We start from the raw sequence: 18,399 nt of genomic DNA on the forward strand, positions 1-18,399 counted from the left end.
TTGGTAGCTAATAACGCTGTGTTTTGAGTTCAAGTCTTTCTGCATTTGGAATCCACACTCTTCCTAAGACACAAATGTGTCCTGACAACATATTTTAAACAAAGAATGAGACGAGTGATTCCAGATAGTTTAGAAACTTTGAAATGACTTTTATTTTAATTAAAAAGTAGACCTTCTAATAGGTGACTTGGGCAGACTGTAGATCCATGTACGTCATTCATTGACACTGTGGCTAAAGGATCAAACTGATATCACGGCAAAACGTGTAACAGACACGTCGGTCAACAGTGTCCATCGCACGCTTTACCTCTTCAACAAATGAAATGGACATGAATGCAGAAGTTGCATTACCAGCAGGGGGAGTAATATATGTAAAGCCATGAAGTCGGTAGTGAGGACCAAGTACATTCGTCCTTAATCATCAGAAACAGTTAAGCTAGGTGGCTAATATGTATATGCATGTAAATGTGTTAATAACATTTATTTAAAGGCTTTCCGATGATTATTTTCATGTTGGCTTGAAATAAATCTCCCTCTGCTGTTACTGCAACTTCTGCATGTGTGTCCATTTCATGTTTTGTAAGGGGCAAAGTGTCAAATGTACACGGTGGACCAGCGTGTCTATTACATGTTTTGACACGATACTGGGCTAAAAGATGGAAGCAATGGGAGAAAAATGACAGGTACGCTCATGCAGTCATTCAGCTTCACAGGAGTTCATGTCTGAAAACTGGTTATTGTGTCTGAGTGTAGAGTAGGTTTGGTCGTGATCTCTGCTCGAGGTCGAGTCTTCACATGAGGAGACTGGACGATCGATTTCACTGAGACCAATCTGGGAAAATAAAAATGACAAATTGACTGAATTGAGGAGAAAAGACAAAAACACAATGACAGCAACGACATATTAAAGCAGAAGATGATGATGCGCAGCAGGTTTTTAGTTTCAGGATGGAAACAGAAGCTGTGTGTTCTATTTATAGTACACAGAGAAGTGAAAAAGTAAGATTTAAATGAATCATATAATAGTGGATTTCATTTATATAGCGCTTTTCGGGCCCTCAAACCGCTTTACAATTCCACTATTCATTCACACACTGGTGAAGGTAAGCTACAGTTGTAGCCACAGCTGCCCTGGGGCAGACCAGGAGGCGGTAGGTCAAGTGTCTTGCCCAAGGACACAACGACCGAGACTGTCCGAGCCAGGGCTCGGACCGGCAACCTTCCGGTTACAAGACGAACTGCCAACTCTTGAGCCACGATCGCCTCGATATGATTGAAACTGGAATGAAATATTGTTTTAACATTTTCCTATTAGGTCAGCATTTACCAATTTAAATTGAAAATCATGAACTTTTTGTAAACCATGAAATCACTTTTTGTTTTTCTTTTCTGTCATGAATTGCTCTGTGACAGGCAGGAGATTGGACCCAAAATGCAGGATTCGCAACACATGGGGTGAACTCAAAATGCAGCTTCATTGCTGACTCGAGGGAAAACGATACAAAACTATAAAATATAAAAATATAAACTAAACTAGAGGGAGAGAGAACATGAGGAGCATGAGGGAGAGAGGCAGCCATGATAGGCTGGGGAAAACAAGATGTCACAAGAACTCACACAACCATATAAATGCAGACACCCAGGGGGAGACACAGAAGGCAACAACACAGGGAGACTACTGAACAGAGTGACGTAGGAAATCTAACCTTAACGTAATGCAAAAAATGACAAAAAGCACAGGAAACTTAAACCGCTGGGCCAAAATGACCCAGGACCATGCCATTTCTTTCCAGTCTCGTACAGATTTTTAAAAGATGACATAGAGAAAAAACAAACTGAGATAAATCACCTCAGTGTGGTCAAATGCTGAGTGTCTCCTGCTGTTCAAACCTGTAGAAAAGACAGGTAATAAGTTTCATTAGCTTGACTTACTTATTCTGAAAACGTAATACAATTTTAACAAAATGTTGTGTGTCCAGTGTGTGTGCCTGTCCTGTGAAACACTGAGTTTGTCAGCAACCAATCAGTACCACAAGAAATATTTTGAATAAAGGTTATTACAGTTAAAATACATTAAAAACAAAAATGCAATTTATTTAAATTAAATCCACTTCTCCTTATTAAGGTTGTGGGGATGCTGAAGCCTTTCTCAGCTGTCACAGGGCAAGAGTCATGGTACACCCTGGACAGGTCTAACGCAGGTGTGTCGCTAATACAGTTTTTATTGTAATACCTGTACTACTTATCTTAAATCTTGCCTCTGACATATGCCCTCCTCAGGATAATAATTGAGACTAATAAAACTGAAATATGAAAATCCACTCTGGAAATTAACTGAAAATAAACTGAATTGAAAACAAACATCAAAATGCAAAAGTATAATAACTCTGTTGTCAATTAATGAATCTTAAAGGTTTTAAATAATGTTTGAAGGTAACTCACCGTTAGAGGCCTCGGCCGTGATTCTGTAGATGAGCAGCAGAACAACAGGCAGCAGAACCACCACCACAGATAAACGTATCACCAGCTCCAAGGACAAACCTGGATGACAGACACACAGACACAAAACTTCAAATGCTGCTTTTCACGAGTTTCTCAGAAAAAGACGTGAAATGTTGTTGAGCTTTGCTCTTGTTGGAGAATTATAACTTGTTTCTCTTTGTGAGGGAATAGTTGTTCTGGATATGGATCATTTGTCAAGTAAATAAACTGCTGCTCAGTGTCTTGAATCATTCTGTGCTGCTGGAATTTGGTCTTGGAAATGTGAAGAGTGGGTGAACATAAAGTATGATCTGTGTAGGTTAACAGTAGGGTCTTAGGAAACAGACGTGCACCACAGCAAATAATTTCTAGGGTTAGGGTTAGTTTTCTGTGCACACAAACAACTTTTTGTCAGTTTTTCATGTTTTGCCATGAGACTGAGCTTCAGCTCCAGCCTTTTAGCTCAGCAGCTTGAGTCAAATCTTGGTAATTATTTTAAATTCCCATCCATCTAAACAAACTGGGAGAGAACCATCACTTTCATTTCCATGGTCACTGGGACATTAAAAACTCAGTGAATAGAATCTGTGGTCTCATCCAGTTCATCATATTCAAATGTTCTGCAACTTTACCCCAAACTTTTAAAATAAGCCTTTAAATGTGTTTTTCCCATAAGCTACACTCCTACTAAGCATGCACACAGATTCTGAACATTATGACAGAGTGAGTCCAGAAGATTTGGATTTAATGAGCCTCATCTCCATGATGAAAATCAGAAAAACTGATTAACAGAACAGATTTAACTGTTACAATTTGTACACACAAAACTAAACACAAATATTCAAAGTTAAACTTTTTTTCCATTATTTTTTTTAATAAAATCCTGGAGATTCACCAAAATGTTTTTGTCACGTGTATCTGCTGTAATGCTTATATAAATTCATAGGAAGAAATCTAAGAAACCACTGAACTCAAATATTGACTGATCACATCTTTGTCTGCCATCAAGAGCTCATGTAGTGACACTGAAGAAGTCAGCCAAGTTCTCAACCAGCTTTTATCTGCAGTGGTGGTAAGTTTTTAAGTGCTTCATTTAGACGTTGTGCTCTTTACATTCCTAGATTTATCTCATAACCTCACTTCCTTCATAATTTTATATTCATTTTACAAAATGTAATATCTTAATCTTCTTCCACCTTTAAAGGGCGGGTCACGGGCACAGCAACCTAAGCAGAGAAGCCCAGCCCTCCCTCTCCCCAGCCAGCTTTTCCAGGGGAACACAAAGGCATTCCCAGGCCAGACGAGAGATATTATCTCCCCAGCGTGTCCTGGGTCATCTCCCGGTGGGACAAGCCCGGAACACTTCACCCAGGAGGTTCCCAGGAGGCATCCTTGTCAGATGCCCAAACCACCTTAACTGGCTCCTTATGATGTGGAGGAGCAGCAGCTCTACTCTGCGCCCCTCCTGAATGGCCGAACTCCTCACCCCATCTCTAAGGGAAACACCAGCCACCCTTGGAGGGAGCTCATTTCCGCCATTCTTTCAGTCACTACCCACAGCTCACGACCATAGGTGTTGGGTGAGGACAGGGATGTAGATCGATTGGTAAATTCAGATATTCGCTTTTACACTCAGCTGTCTCTTACATCAAATACATAATTCAGTTTAAATTATGAAAAGGTTGCCATTGGGAGCAATTAACAGATAAAAATTCACAAACATAACCTCATCATAAAACAGCTCTGGTAATTTTACTTTTGATACTCTGATTAAATTTTAATGTCAATACTTTTTTGTGTGTATTTCTACACTGTGGCTGTTTCTACTTATACTTCAAGAATTAATCAGACTGCTTCTTCCACACTGATGTGTCGTTAATGGACATGGATGAGGTTTTTATTTTTGTGATAAACAATGACAGATCCACACTCTTATCCACACTCATGCATATACGATGTACCTGAACCTGCAGCTGTTTGAGGCTGTCTGGAGACTTCAGAGGAGGCCAGAGGTACGAAACTTGCTGAAGTGAAGTTTGTTGTTGTTGTGGAGGCCGACAGGAGAAATGTTGATGTTGATAAAGGCTGATGAGGTGTTGGAGTTTTTGAAGCTGTGAACAAGGAAAAATCAGAATAATCACAATCCTGCTTGAAGCAGGTTTTCTGTCTGCATGTGAGTAATAGAGGTTAATGTGTGTTTACAGCACAACTCATGAAACTAAACTTGTAGTGTAAATATGACACATGTAGGTTATTGAAAGAAAAGTAACTGTGGTCAGTGAGAAGTTCACATCTTCAGGGACATGAATAAGATTTTTTTACTCACCTCCTGTGATGACAAGCTGAAAATCACATGGTTTTAAAGTTCTGTCCAGTGTGCACCTGTACCATCCTGAATCCGACTTGTTCAGCTGTGTGATGCTCACGTACACAATATCCTTTAACAGTAAATTCTTTTTTACAAATGTAATGCTGTATCTGCCGCTCTGAGCTGTGTAATCAGCTGTTTCAATGAGAACGTTTGCTTTTTCACATTTGTCTTTGCAGAACAACATCGTACTTCCTGGGAAATGAAATTTACATTCGACTGTGATGTTTCCTCCTTCCACTCCTTCATAGACGAGAGTTTCAGCATTGGCAAGTCCAGTGTTTCCATCCTGCAGGTCTGTAGAAAATATGAACAATCAGTTACTTCCTGTAAACACTGCATTTGATTTTAAATATTTTATTAAATTTAACTGAAACAAATTATTGTTATTATTATTATTATTATTATCTAATTGAACACAACAATTAAAGGTAGTTCATTTAAATTCACTCTCTTTGTAGTCTTCATTTAAACAAAATCATCCTGGTCCTTCCTGCCAACACAAGCCATCTACTGAAGAACCGCTCAGTTAAAAGTTTGAAAACTGACCTCTTCTTTGTCTGTGATAAGATCTTGATCTGCTTTGAGCTGTGCTGTTCCTCCTGAACTCAATGATAAGGTTGTTTCCTTACAAGCTCTAAATGTGGTTTAGTGGTTTGGAAAAGAAGGAAGCAGCACTCTGAACACAAACGAGCTGCTGTCGGTCTGAAAGCAGCTGCTAACCAGGTGACGTGTCAAGGTCGGTATCCCCGACAGAATTTGCGTCGGGAGCGTGCACTGGGCTTTTAGATCACAAACACCTCTAACAATGACTTATTACTTCTGAAATTTTGGAGGTTTTAGCTCTTCATCTGCTCTGTGAGAACAGTGGTGGGCATTGACTCACAGACAACCTCAGCTTCTTCTTTCAGCACTATTTCTGATGTAGTGCAAACCCTGCAAACATTGTTATAAATCAGAAATAAGAAGAATTTACTCACAGAGGAAGATGAAGCAGAACAAAATGTGACAGAGTTTCATCTCGAGGTTCTGACGGCTTAATGCTGCTTCTCTTTCTTCTCTGTTTGCAAACCAGGAACTTCTAATTTTTGCATTTGTTGTGGTCCCTCCCTCAAACCCACACTTCTCTGCTTTCACAGGGTTTTTTTTGTCCATTTATTTATGGTTTAGTTTTACATTTTCTTAATTTTCAATTTCAACTTTGACATTTTCTTGTAACCTTTTTTTTTTGTCTTTCAAAACAGAGTGTTTGGAGTTTACTAATGTTATTTAACTGGCTGCAGTTTCATCGTGTGAATCCATCTGCAACTCACCTACTAAAGGAGCAGTGACACTGACAGAAAGCTCAACACTGAGGGGCTTCCTGTCAAAATAAAAACTGTTTAATACAAAACTGTGTTCACTCACCTGCCACATACAAAATTATGTAATTATGTGTCTTTGAAAGTTATAAGTTAATTTAGCTTCTACTTCCTGAATACAGTATGTTACACTCTATTGTCTATGAGTTTGTTATTTGCATTTCTTGATTTCTTGTGCTTTTGTGTCCAGTCTGTTAGTTTTGTCCCTGTGTCGTGGCTCAAGAGTTGGGAGTTCGTCTTGTAATCGGAAGGCTGCCGGTTCGAGCCCCGGCTTGGACAGTCTCGGTCGTTGTGTCCTTGGGCAAGACACTTCACCCGTTGCCTACTGGTGGTGGTCAGAGGGCCCGGTGGCGCCAGTGTCCGGCAGCCTCGCCTCTGTCAGTGCGCCCCAGGGTGGCTGTGGCTACAATGTAGCTGCCATCACCAGTGTGTGGATGTGTGTGTGAATGGGTGGATGACTGGATATGTAAAGCGCTTTGGGGTCCTTAGGGACTAGTAAAAGCGCTATATAAATACAGGCCACTTAGCATTTGTGTCTCCAGTGTCTCTGTGTTGTTTTACCTCTGGTCTCCCCAGTTGTATTCAGGTCTGTCTGGCTGTGGTTTTTCCCTGTTCCCATCTTCATTTCCATGTTTCATCCTTTTGTGTCCCCAGTCTGTCATGTCTCCATGTCTGTTTATCCCCAGTCCAAGTTTCATGTCTCAGTCTCAGTGTGTTCCTTCCTTTTTTATTTTGTTAGTCCCACGTCTCCTGCCCGTACATTCAGTTTTGCATCCTCTGTCTTGTTTGTCAGATTTAGTTCACTTGTGTTCTTGTGAGTTCCATCTCCCTGATCACCTCCTGTGTATTTAAGCCTTTAGTTTCCTTCACTCCCTTGTTGTGATCTCCCCTCATGCTGTGTGTTCTCCCTTCTCCCTGTCAGTGTTAGTTTTCAGTCTGTTTGCTCCTGTTTTACTCATCTGTATGTGTTGTTAAGTTTGCCATTTGTTAGCTAATAATGCTGTGTTTTGAGTTCAAGTCTTTCTGCTGAGTCCTGTGTTTGGAATCCACACTCTTCCTAACACACAAATGTGTCCTGACAACATCTTTTAAACAAAGAATGAGACGAGTGATTCCAGATAGTTTAGAAACTTTGAAATGACTTTTATTTTAATTAAAAAGTAGACCTTCTAATAGGTGACTTGGGCAGACTGCACATCCATTTACATCATTCATTTACACTGTGGCTAAAACAGTGGTTCCCAAACTTTTTTTGCTAGGCCCCTCTTTGTTTTACAATCAACGCTGCTGTCAATACATTCTTCAAAACATGCCTCTCTGTGCAAAATGGGTTTAAAAACATAAACAACTGTGGTATACTGTTTTTCCGTGATTTGAACCGGGGGAACAAATTGTGGCAGGATCAGTGTTGTGCCAAGGTAGGTATCACCGACAAAATATATTCCCCCTGTGTCGCGAACATTCGCTCGGCACGGAGTGCGGATCCAGTTTACTCCGCCTCCATTACAGACTATTAGACGTGGAAGTAGTGATGTTTTAGTTTTATGAAAAAGTAAAAAATGAGTGTCGTTACATTACCATGGTTACAGCAGAAAATGATATATTTATTGTTCTCATGTGGGATTAACAAACGAAGGACATTTTGCCTGATAATTATTTATATCCTCCTGTAACTTTACTGTATAAACTAGCATCCCCAGGCTTCTACCTTTCTACCTTTAAAACCCGCCACCAGCCAAATGGCTGGTAGGCTTTTAGCTAAGCTTTAGCTTCAGGCAAGTGGAAGCTAAATTGGCTAGTCATTCATATGTAAATTGGGTTGTTACCTGGGAATTCTGGAGGGAGGGGAGTGGGGGTGTGTGGATGAGGGGGTGGGGGAGCTGCTAAAAGCGGTGAGCTTCCTTTTGTGTTTCATCTTGATGCATTCTCTGTCACGATCTGCAGACAGGCCGTGCGGTGGTGTGTGTGATGGACCCAGGTGCATGCACAAGTGAGTAGACGGGAGTGGACTTAACAGGAAGCGAGCCTTTATTATGGCTGAAGACAAAGTGCACAAACAAAGCAGGGATGGCGTGACTAGACTATAACTAAACTGGGAAAACCAATACTGCGACAAACTAAGAAAACTCAGACTATGATGATCACTGCAAGGACTGACCGGGAAAACATGGAGGTGAGAACACAGACGACGCGACACAGACTGTACGAAACACAGAGACTAAATACACATGAGGGAAGATCAGGGGAAGTGGATGCACACGGGGAACACAGGTGACACTGATAATCATAACAAGACACGGCAGGAGTGAACGTAACACTGATGGGAGATGGGCAAAGTAAAGCAGGAAGTACACAGAGGTTCAAACAGGAGGAGAGAGAGCACGGGGAGAACGCAGACATAACGGGCTGGGGAAAACATAGAATAAAGCACAAAGAGAGACGAGGGCTCATAAATACACAGAGGGGCACACAGGGGGTAAGAGTCACGAAGGGAAAACACATAAGGAACAACGTAACAGATCAACCCAGGAAGCATGGCCTAAATAAAGAACAAAATACAAAAATACATGAAAACTAAGAATACTGGGCCCACATGGCCCAGGACCATGACACCACCCCCCCCTAAAGGGCTGGCTCCCGACAGCCCAAACCCGAGAAACAAAACACAAGCGAAACAGAAAACACCCCACCCAGGGCGGGAGGCGGGGGACCAGGACGGAGGGAACAAAACGAACCAAAAACAAGGAGCACGAGAACAAAACTGAGTCCACAAATACACAAAAGAGTCCAGAACAGGAAGGCGAATGTCCAAAGAGGCCCGAAGGCCAACCCGAGAGGCGACAACACAAAAGTCCAGTCCAACCGTTCCGGAGGCCGACCGCGCGGAAGGCAGCGGCGGCGGCGAAGGCAGAGCAGTTCAGGGGGCCGGCCGCGCGGAAGGCAGCGGCGGCGGCAGAGGAGACGACGGAGCAGTTCAGGGGGCCGGCCGCGTGGAAGGCAGCGGCGGCTCTCCAGTGTCAGGCGTGCCGGCCATGGCCCGGTGGGCACAGGACCAGACGAAGCACAGGCCAAAGCCGCGGCAGACGAGGCTGAAGACTCGGAGGCTGCTGCAGCTGGCGAAGGCTCGGAGGCTGCTGCAGCTGGCGAAGGCTCGGAGGCTGCTGCAGCTGGCGAAGGCTCGGAGGCTGCTGCAGCTGGCGAAGGCTCGGAGGCTGCTGCAGCTGGCGAAGGCTCGGAGGCTGCTGCAGCTGGCGAAGGCTCTGGAGCTGCGGCTGACTGAGACTCTGATGAAGCCGCAGCAGGCGAAGCACAGGCTGGAGCCGGCGTAGCAGAAGGTGGCTGGATGGGCTCCTCGGGCCCTCCAGCAGACGAGGCGTGAGGCTGAACGGGCCCCTCGGACCCTCCAGCTGACGTGGCATGAGGCTGGTGCGGTTCTCCAGAACCCCCAGCTGACGAGGAAGGTTGCTGAACGGGCTCCTCGGACCCTCCAGCGGAGACGGAAGGCTGAACGGGCCCCTCGGACCCTCCAGCTGACGTGGCATGAGGCTGGTGCGGTTCTCCAGAACCCCCAGCTGACGAGGAAGGTTGCTGAACGGGCCCCTCGGACCCTCCAGCGGAGACAGGAGGCTGAACGGGCCCCTCGGACCCTCCAGCTGACGTGGCATGAGGCTGGTGCGGTTCTCCAGAACCCCCAGCTGACGAGGAAGGTTGCTGCACGGGCCCCTCGGACCCTCCAGCGGAGACAGGAGGCTGAACGGGCCCCTCGGACCCTCCAGCTGACGTGGCATGAGGCTGGTGCGGTTCTCCAGAACCCCCAGCTGACGAGGAAGGTTGCTGAACGGGCCCCTCGGACCCTCCAGCGGAGACAGAAGGCTGAACGGGCCCCTCGGACCCCCCAGCTGACGTGGCATGAGGCTGAACGGGCCCCTCGGACCCTCCAGCTGAGACAGGTGGCTGAACGGGCCCCTCGGACCCTCCAGCGGGAACAGACGGCTGAGGTAGAAGGCAGTCTGAGGCGGAGAGAAAGCTCACGCCATTCCTAGCCGGCTCAGAAGCAACCTGTACTGCCGACGTGTGGACCCCTTTCGCCGTCTCATGAACCTGGGCTTCATGTGGTGCGACTGTGAGAGCAACGCTAGAAAAGATCCTGGATCCTACAGAGTCAGGAATATGGTTTGTGATTTCATTGTGCGCTTCATAAAAACTGTTACACACAATCCTTTCATTATCACAACCCGACTCTGACTGGCCCTTAGTCTTAACCAGAGGTAGGTCGGCCACAGCATGGATGTTTATGAAATCATGGTTAATGGTGGAGCGGTCTTTGGCACCAGTTTCTTCGTAGCTGGGCCCCAAAAAGGGTAACCCAGTACACTCCACTATGACAGGCTCATGAGATGAGAAAGCACAGTCACTCACCTCCGTCATAGGAGGAGTCTGGGACAGAACTAGGACGGGTGCGGACTGGACAGCTGCTGCCCCCTCCTCTCCAGAGACCTCAGCGCAGTACAGACAGTCCCTAGTCGCTCCCTGAGGAAAGCTAGGCAGTCTCTCTTCAGACCCGGTAACTTGTTCACACAACGTTTCAAACCTGGCATGAGGTGGCGTAGCATTTGTTAAATTGTCAGAGGTAACAGAAGTTACTTCTCGATCACCCACACAACTAGGGCTGCTCGCTGATGGTTTCAACACATTAATTCGAAAGTCACATGACACAGAATACTTCGAGTCTGAACCTTTACTCCCAGCATCCGACATTATTTCAGAGAAATCCACCGACTGCAGGTTCACTGTGTGAGACTTAACGTCCTCATCACTAGTTAACTCAGTAAACCCCTCTGACGTGGTAGGAAGACATAACACAGAAGTACAATGGTTGGTGGCTGTAAACAACGGTGGGTTGGTTATTACAGCGTTGCACTTTACAGACGATCTGTCCTGTACTGCGCTAAAAACCTGTGTAGAGCTAGGTGCTAGATTAGTGCCGGCGGGCACAGACACATCTTCATTAACGGCAACATTTGAACTGTTGCTCATAGTACCAGGGTTAAACAACTCAAGAACAATACAGTTATTGTTTGCATCAGCACAACATTTAGGTTCAGAAGTCATGACGCTGAGGACACAGTCATCTTTATTGCTGTTAGGATTGTTAACTGGTTCATGGATGCTGTAACCTGCCGAATCAGCCGGGTCACAGTCAGACAAGAAGTCTTTATTCACAGCAGCCCCTGAAACACTCTCCTTTGACTTAAGGTCTTTGGCTATGGGGCTAGATACAATGTCAGAAACTGAGGCAGTGGTACTCACGACTGGATGGCTGATGGAAGTCAAAGCCTCAGATGGCAATAACAGAGGGACCTCCTTGGGCTGAGGCTCAGAGCGCCGGCGGCGAGAGTGCCGCTTCTTTCTATCCGTGGAAGCGGGCGGGGTGAGCGGTGGAAGTCCCTGGCAGCTCCGGGGACCCCCAAGAGCCAGTCGAGTTCCCCGGAAAGAGCGCTCGTCACGATCAGGAGCGAGCCACGGCTCCCTCCCGAACTCTTCCACTAGCTATGCGTCTGCGGCGTGCTGCTGCCCCACGTGATCGACGTCCAGGACCCCCACAGCGTCCGCGGGATGCTTCGTGGAGGGCGAGACAGGACGTAGCAGTGCGCGACGGCGGCGAGAACGCCGCTTTCCCCTTGAAGCGGCTGTGGACAAAACCTGACTCTCCCTGGCGACCGGCTCCTCGTCCTCCAACCACATCCGTGCTAGAAAGACAGCAGGGGACGAGTAGTCCGATCGGGGCGGCGAGGGCGGGCGGCAGGTGCGAGGTGGGGAAGTTGGCGAGAACTCCTCCTCGGGGATGAGCCAGGGCTTCCAGCGGAGCTCGTCCTCGCGATACGCCCGTAATACCTGCTGCCGCTCCTCCTCACCAAAGTCAATAGCAGCTGGCATCTCCTTGAGCCGCGTAGTGCAGTCAGGCGATGGCGAGGAAGCGGAAGCCGATGGAGCGTGAGCCGAGGGTGCGTCGGCGGTGAGCCACACCGTACCGATTCTGACCGCTTCAGGCTCACGAGGCAGCGGGGAAACAGAGCTACAGCATGGCTCAGGCGACGGCTCACGCTTACCGGGCAGCTGCTGTCGCGGGCGGAGTTGAAGAGTGGAGGCGAGAAAGTCTATGATGAGGGGATGCAGCGCCTCCCATAACCAGGGGAATGCGGACATGCATACTCCGGCTTGGCGGGCTAGCTCAACCCGTTCCTCCTCCCCGGAACACTGCAGCCAACCGCCGCATAGCGACTCCACTGTCCGAATGATCTCCTGGTCTTGTGACGCTGGGTCCGGCATGGTCGCGTCGTACTGTCACGATCTGCAGACAGGCCGTGCGGTGGTGTGTGTGATGGACCCAGGTGCATGCACAAGTGAGTAGACGGGAGTGGACTTAACAGGAAGCGAGCCTTTATTATGGCTGAAGACAAAGTGCACAAACAAAGCAGGGATGGCGTGACTAGACTATAACTAAACTGGGAAAACCAATACTGCGACAAACTAAGAAAACTCAGACTATGATGATCACTGCAAGGACTGACCGGGAAAACATGGAGGTGAGAACACAGACGACGCGACACAGACTGTACGAAACACAGAGACTAAATACACATGAGGGAAGATCAGGGGAAGTGGATGCACACGGGGAACACAGGTGACACTGATAATCATAACAAGACACGGCAGGAGTGAACGTAACACTGATGGGAGATGGGCAAAGTAAAGCAGGAAGTACACAGAGGTTCAAACAGGAGGAGAGAGAGCACGGGGAGAACGCAGACATAACGGGCTGGGGAAAACATAGAATAAAGCACAAAGAGAGACGAGGGCTCATAAATACACAGAGGGGCACACAGGGGGTAAGAGTCACGAAGGGAAAACACATAAGGAACAACGTAACAGATCAACCCAGGAAGCATGGCCTAAATAAAGAACAAAATACAAAAATACATGAAAACTAAGAATACTGGGCCCACATGGCCCAGGACCATGACATTCTCAATCATCCAGGGAAACAAATCTCCAAAAGTCACCAACTTGGAGTGTTTCAGTTTGCCATCTTAGGGAGAAATCAACACACATGGGTGTATGTCCTTTGTTGCTGAGATTTATTGATAAAAACAGTACAAAAAATCAACCATTTGTACACATTTTTACAAATAATTATAAAAAGTGAGTGAGTACATTTCAACATTTTCAGCAATCACTCACAATCCTGGCACTGCCATGGTATCTGTAGTCTGCATTTACCTTGGCTTGGCTTCCTGATCAATTGTCCACTACCAAAAGGAAGCCAAGCCCTGTGATCACACCTTGTTTTGTTGTAAAGGGTGGCAGGGCTTGGCTTCCTTTTGGTAGTGGAGCATTGATCAGTCGTCCATTGTGGCATCAATGTGATCACACCTTGTTTTGTTGTAAAGGGTGGCAGGGCTTGGCTTCCTTTTGGTAGTGGAGCATTGATCAGGAAGCCAAGCCCTATATATATGATACAATCTCACTACACTTAGCCTAATCCTTCATTGCCCTGAAGAATTCTGTGGTGTACGGACCTCCTCTCCAAGGAAAGAAAATGCAGAGAAGACTCACCACTCAGCAGGCCTTGGAAATGATCCTGAGGGAAGTCGACCCTTGTGACTCGGATGGAGAAGACCTACAAGTTCAGCCGGATTCGGACTCAGAGCTGTCTGATCAGTCTTCCGGTTAGTTGCATTTCATGTTATTTCCTATTTCATTTCAAATAAGTAAGTGGATGTAGTTTGTAAGTAAGATATTTCAGACATTATTCTGATACAGAGGAGGAGATACTGGACCTTCCCATTGCTCACAATTTGAATTTGTTCACACTGCAGATGAGGAGACTGCTTCTGCACCTAAAAAGAGAGCTTGTTTGGGGACTGAGACAGCGAAAGATGGCACAGTGTGGCGTGAAGAACAGGTGGGGACCTGTCTCCCTTTCACCCCAATAGAAGCGTACGCTGCAGATGGAGAGCCAACGGCTAAGGCCAGGAGAAATATCACGAGTCGCCTTCGGAGCTTCCTGTGTTTCATCACTCTTGACATGCTTCGTAGCATTCAAGAATGGACTGTTCAACATGCACAGCAAACGGAGCATGTTCATTGGTTCATGGACCTCCCTGAACTAATGGCATTTATTGCAATTGTCATCTTGCGGGGGGTTACCAGGGTTCCATCTCTAAATGACTGCTGGTCAGCAAACCTGGGAAACCCACAGATAATTGGAACTATGGCACGAAACCGCTTCCAAGAAATCATGCAACACCTACGCTTTGATGACAAGTCCACCCGCAGTGATCGAGCAAAGACTGATAAGTTCGCTGCACAGTCAACAAGATTCGCAGGGAAATTCCTCAATCCACTAGACAGACAGATCGCAATGAATTCACCACTCAGGTATGTTGCAGGTCTTTTGTGGTTCTATGTTTATGTGTTTCATTGTGTGTAAAAGTGCTATGGAAATAACAATTTATCTTATTTCTTAGGTGTTTTCAACCTCTGCTGCCACGCTGACGGCGTATGCGGCCAAACGGAAGAAGACAGTCTATATTCTTAGCAGCATGCACGGCGTGGTTCAGACTGATAACACTACCAAAAGGAAGCCAAACACTGTCACCCTTTACAACAAAACAAAGTGTGGCGTGGATGTGATGGACCAGATGGTTCGGGAGTACACTGTCCGCAGAGGAACACGGCGCTGGCCAGTTGCCGTGTTTTATAACATGATTGACATGGCAGCACTGAATGCACATGTGCTGTATCAAGCATGCTCCGGGACGAAGGAAAGACGGGTGGACTTCCTGGTGGAGCTTGCAAGGGAGTTAGCTCACTCTCATGTAGCTGCGAAGAAGGCAAGAAAAGAACAGTTGCCTTTGACACAACCCTCCACACCGAGCCCTGGAAAAAGAGCCATGTGTCAGGTCAAACACAATTGCAAGAACAATCATGCCACTGTGCGATGTGTTCACTGCAACAGATACACATGTGGTAAATGCAGACTACAGATACCATGGCAGTGCCAGGATTGTGAGTGATTGCTGAAAATGTTGAAATGTACTCACTCACTTTTTATAATTATTTGTAAAAATGTGTACAAATGGTTGATTTTTTGTACTGTTTTTATCAATAAATCTCAGCAACAAAGGACATACACCCATGTGTGTTGATTTCTCCCTAAGATGGCAAACTGAAACACTCCAAGTTGGTGACTTTTGGAGATTTGTTTCCCTGGATGATTGAGAATGCATCAAGATGAAACACAAAAGGAAGCTCACCGCTTTTAGCAGCTCCCCCACCCCCTCATCCACACACCCCCACTCCCCTCCCTCCAGAATTCCCAGGTAACAACCCAATTTACATATGAATTACTAGCCAATTTAGCTTCCACTTGCCTGAAGCTAAAGCTTAGCTAAAAGCCTACCAGCCATTTGGCTGCTCTCCGGGTTTTAAAGGTAGAAAAGCCAAATGGCTGGGCTCTGGGCTTTCCTAGTCTCCCCTCATGTTGTGTGTTCTCCCTTCTCCCTGTCAGTGTTAGTTTTCAGTCTGTTTGCTCCTGTTTTACTCATCTGTATGTGTTGTTAAGTTTGCCATTTGTTAGCTAATAATGCTGTGTTTTGAGTTCAAGTCTTTCTGCTGAGTCCTGTGTTTGGAATCCACACTCTTCCTAACACACAAATGTGTCCTGACAACATCTTTTAAACAAAGAATGAGACGAGTGATTCCAGATAGTTTAGAAACTTTGAAATGACTTTTATTTTAATTAAAAAGTAGACCTTCTAATAGGTGACTTGGGCAGACTGCACATCCATTTACATCATTCATTTACACTGTGGCTAAAACAGTGGTTCCCAAACTTTTTTTGCTAGGCCCCTCTTTGTTTTACAATCAACGCTGCTGTCAATACATTCTTCAAAACATGCCTCTCTGTGCAAAATGGGTTTAAAAACATAAACAACTGTGGTATACTGTTTGTCCGGGATTTGAACCGGGGGAACAAACTGCGGCAGGATCAGCGTTGTGCCGAGGTCGGCATCGCCGACAGCATGTGTTCCCCCTGCGTGGCGAGCGTTCGCTGGGCACGGAGTGTGGATCCAGGTTACGCCGCCTCCATTACAAACAGTCAGACGTGGAAGTAGTGATGTTTTAGTTTTGTAAAAAAGTGAAACCTGAGTGTCGTTACATTACCATTCAGTTTAAGGGTTACAACAGAAAATGAAATATTTATTGTTCTCATGTGGGATTAACAAACGAAGGACATTTTGCCTGATAATTATATTTATCCTCCTGTAACTTTACTGTGTAAAGAGCTAAAACCTCCAAAGTTTCAGGAGTAGTTAGTCGTTATAAGAAGTGTTTGTGAACTGAAAATCAAGAATGTGGGATCCTGTTTGTCCGTGATTTGGACAGCCCAGCGTGTGCTCCCGACGCAGGGGAAACTAATTCTGTCGGGGAGACCGACCCTTGGTTTGACAGCTGTTGTGAAGCTGAAGCCAAAGGCAAGATATGCTTCATCATATGTTTGTGTTTGGCTTGGAAGGAAGTTGGTTTGGAAGCATATTTGGTGATGCTTCATCTTCTGCTTTGCATTTGTGTGGGAGCCCCGTCAAAAAACCTGCCTATTATACTAACAGTGTCCACTCTTCTTTTTCACAAAAATTCATACCGCACCCCCCATGCAATGTGGCACGTTCACCACTTTGGGAACCACTGAGCTAAAAGATCGAACCAATATATAATAGACACACCGGTCCACTGTGTCCATTTCACGCTTTGCCTCTACAAAACATGAAATGGACGCGTCCATACAGAAGTTGCATTATCAGCAGGGCGAGGACAAACGTATGAAGTACATTAGTCCTTAATCATCAGAAACAGTTAAACTAGGCAGGTAATATAATATGTGTGTGTGTAAATGTGTTAATAACTTCTGTTTAATGGCTTTTCCGTAATTGTTTTAATGTCAGTGCGCCCCAGGGTGGCTGTGGCTACAATGTAGCTGCCATCACCAGTGTGTGAATGTGTGTGTGAATGGGTGGATGACTGGTTGTGTAAAGCGCTTTGGGGTCCCTAGGGGGGACTAGTAAAAGCGCTATACAAATACAGGCCATTTACCATTTGGCTTGAAGTAAAATCTTCCTCTGCTGTTACTGCAACTTACTGCAACTTCTGCATGAGTGTGCATTTCAGTTTTGAAAGGGGCAAAGTGTGACATGTACATGGTGGAGCAACGCGTCTATTACCTGTTTGGTTGAAAAGGAGGAAGCAATGGGAGAAGGTGACATGGATGAGATTGACTTGTGGATTCTAAGAGGTCCATAATCTCATTCCTGCTTTTACAGAAGTTTGATGATCAAATCTTTATCACTGACCCTGGTAACTTGATTTAAAAAGTCATTTTTCCTTCTGAAGGAAAAATGACTGTTCATGCAGTCATTCAGCTTCACAGGAGTTCATGTCTGAAAACTGGTTATTGTGTCTGAGTGTAGACTAGGTTTGGTCGTGATCTCTGCTCGCTGTATTGGGACTTTGGTAGGTCAAGCCTTCACATGAGGAGACTGGACGATCGATTTCACTGAGACCAATCTGGGAAAATAAAAATAACAAACTGACTGAATTGAGGAGCAAAGACAAAAACACAATGACAGCAACGACATATTAAAGCAGAAGATGATGATGCGCAGCAGGTTTTTAGTTTCAGGATGGAAACAGAAGCTGTGTGTTCTATTTATAGTACACAGAGAAGTGAAAAAGTAGATTTTGAACTTTATTTTGGTTCATTTTAGTACCGTTTGCATCTTTTAATATAAAACAGAGAATAGTGCAGATTTAAATGAAAATTAATCATATGATTGAAACTGAAAAGAAATAATGTTTTAACATTTTAGGCATTTACCAATTTAAATTCAGAATCCTGAACTTTTTTTTAACCATGAAATCTCAGTTTGTTTGTTTTTCTTTCCAGCCTGGTACAGATTTTGAAACCATGACATAGAGAGAAAACAAACAGAGATAAGTCACCTCAGTGTGGTCATATGCTGAGCGTCTCTTGCAGTTCAAACCTGTAGAACAGACAGGTAATACGTTTCATTAGCTTTACTATGCCCTCCTCAGGATAATAATTGAGACAAATAAAACTTCAACTAA

The 18,399-nt window shown here is 45.3% G+C and overlaps 1 protein-coding gene across 2 annotated transcripts; it reads right to left on the minus strand.

The window, feature by feature from the left end:
- Positions 1-518: 518 nt before the first annotated feature.
- LOC113013451 (uncharacterized) lies at positions 519-5,884 on the minus strand. 2 transcript variants are annotated; one of them, XM_026154353.1, is made up of 7 exons: positions 5,830-5,884; positions 5,063-5,146; positions 4,808-4,919; positions 4,443-4,592; positions 2,443-2,541; positions 1,850-1,890; positions 519-832 (listed from the first exon to the last, which is right to left on the minus strand). In XM_026154353.1, exons 2-7 carry the CDS (start codon positions 5,135-5,137, stop codon positions 698-700), a joined length of 612 nt encoding a protein of 203 aa, XP_026010138.1. In that variant the 5' UTR covers positions 5,138-5,146; positions 5,830-5,884; the 3' UTR covers positions 519-697. The 2 variants fall into 2 exon arrangements, with proteins under 2 accessions (XP_026010138.1, XP_026010137.1); XM_026154352.1 differs by lacking the exons at positions 5,063-5,146; positions 5,830-5,884 and having other exon boundaries at positions 4,808-5,056.
- Positions 5,885-18,399: the final 12,515 nt, after the last annotated feature.

The sequence above is a fragment of the Astatotilapia calliptera genome, chromosome 20 (genome assembly GCF_900246225.1).
Source record: "Astatotilapia calliptera chromosome 20, fAstCal1.2, whole genome shotgun sequence".
NCBI classification, from domain to species: Eukaryota; Metazoa; Chordata; class Actinopteri; order Cichliformes; family Cichlidae; genus Astatotilapia; species Astatotilapia calliptera.

Excerpts from the sequence above, each read along its gene's own strand:
- LOC113013451 (XM_026154352.1), bottom strand. The coding sequence starts at position 5,036 with ATGTTGTTCTGCAAAGACAAATGTGAAAAAGCAAACGTTCTCATTGAA. Across the intron at positions 4,593-4,807 it reads TCAGCTTGTCATCACAGGAG|CTTCAAAAACTCCAACACCT; the intron begins GTGAGTAAAAAA and ends CCTTGTTCACAG. Across the intron at positions 2,542-4,442 it reads TCAAACAGCTGCAGGTTCAG|GTTTGTCCTTGGAGCTGGTG; the intron begins GTACATCGTATA and ends TCTGTCATCCAG.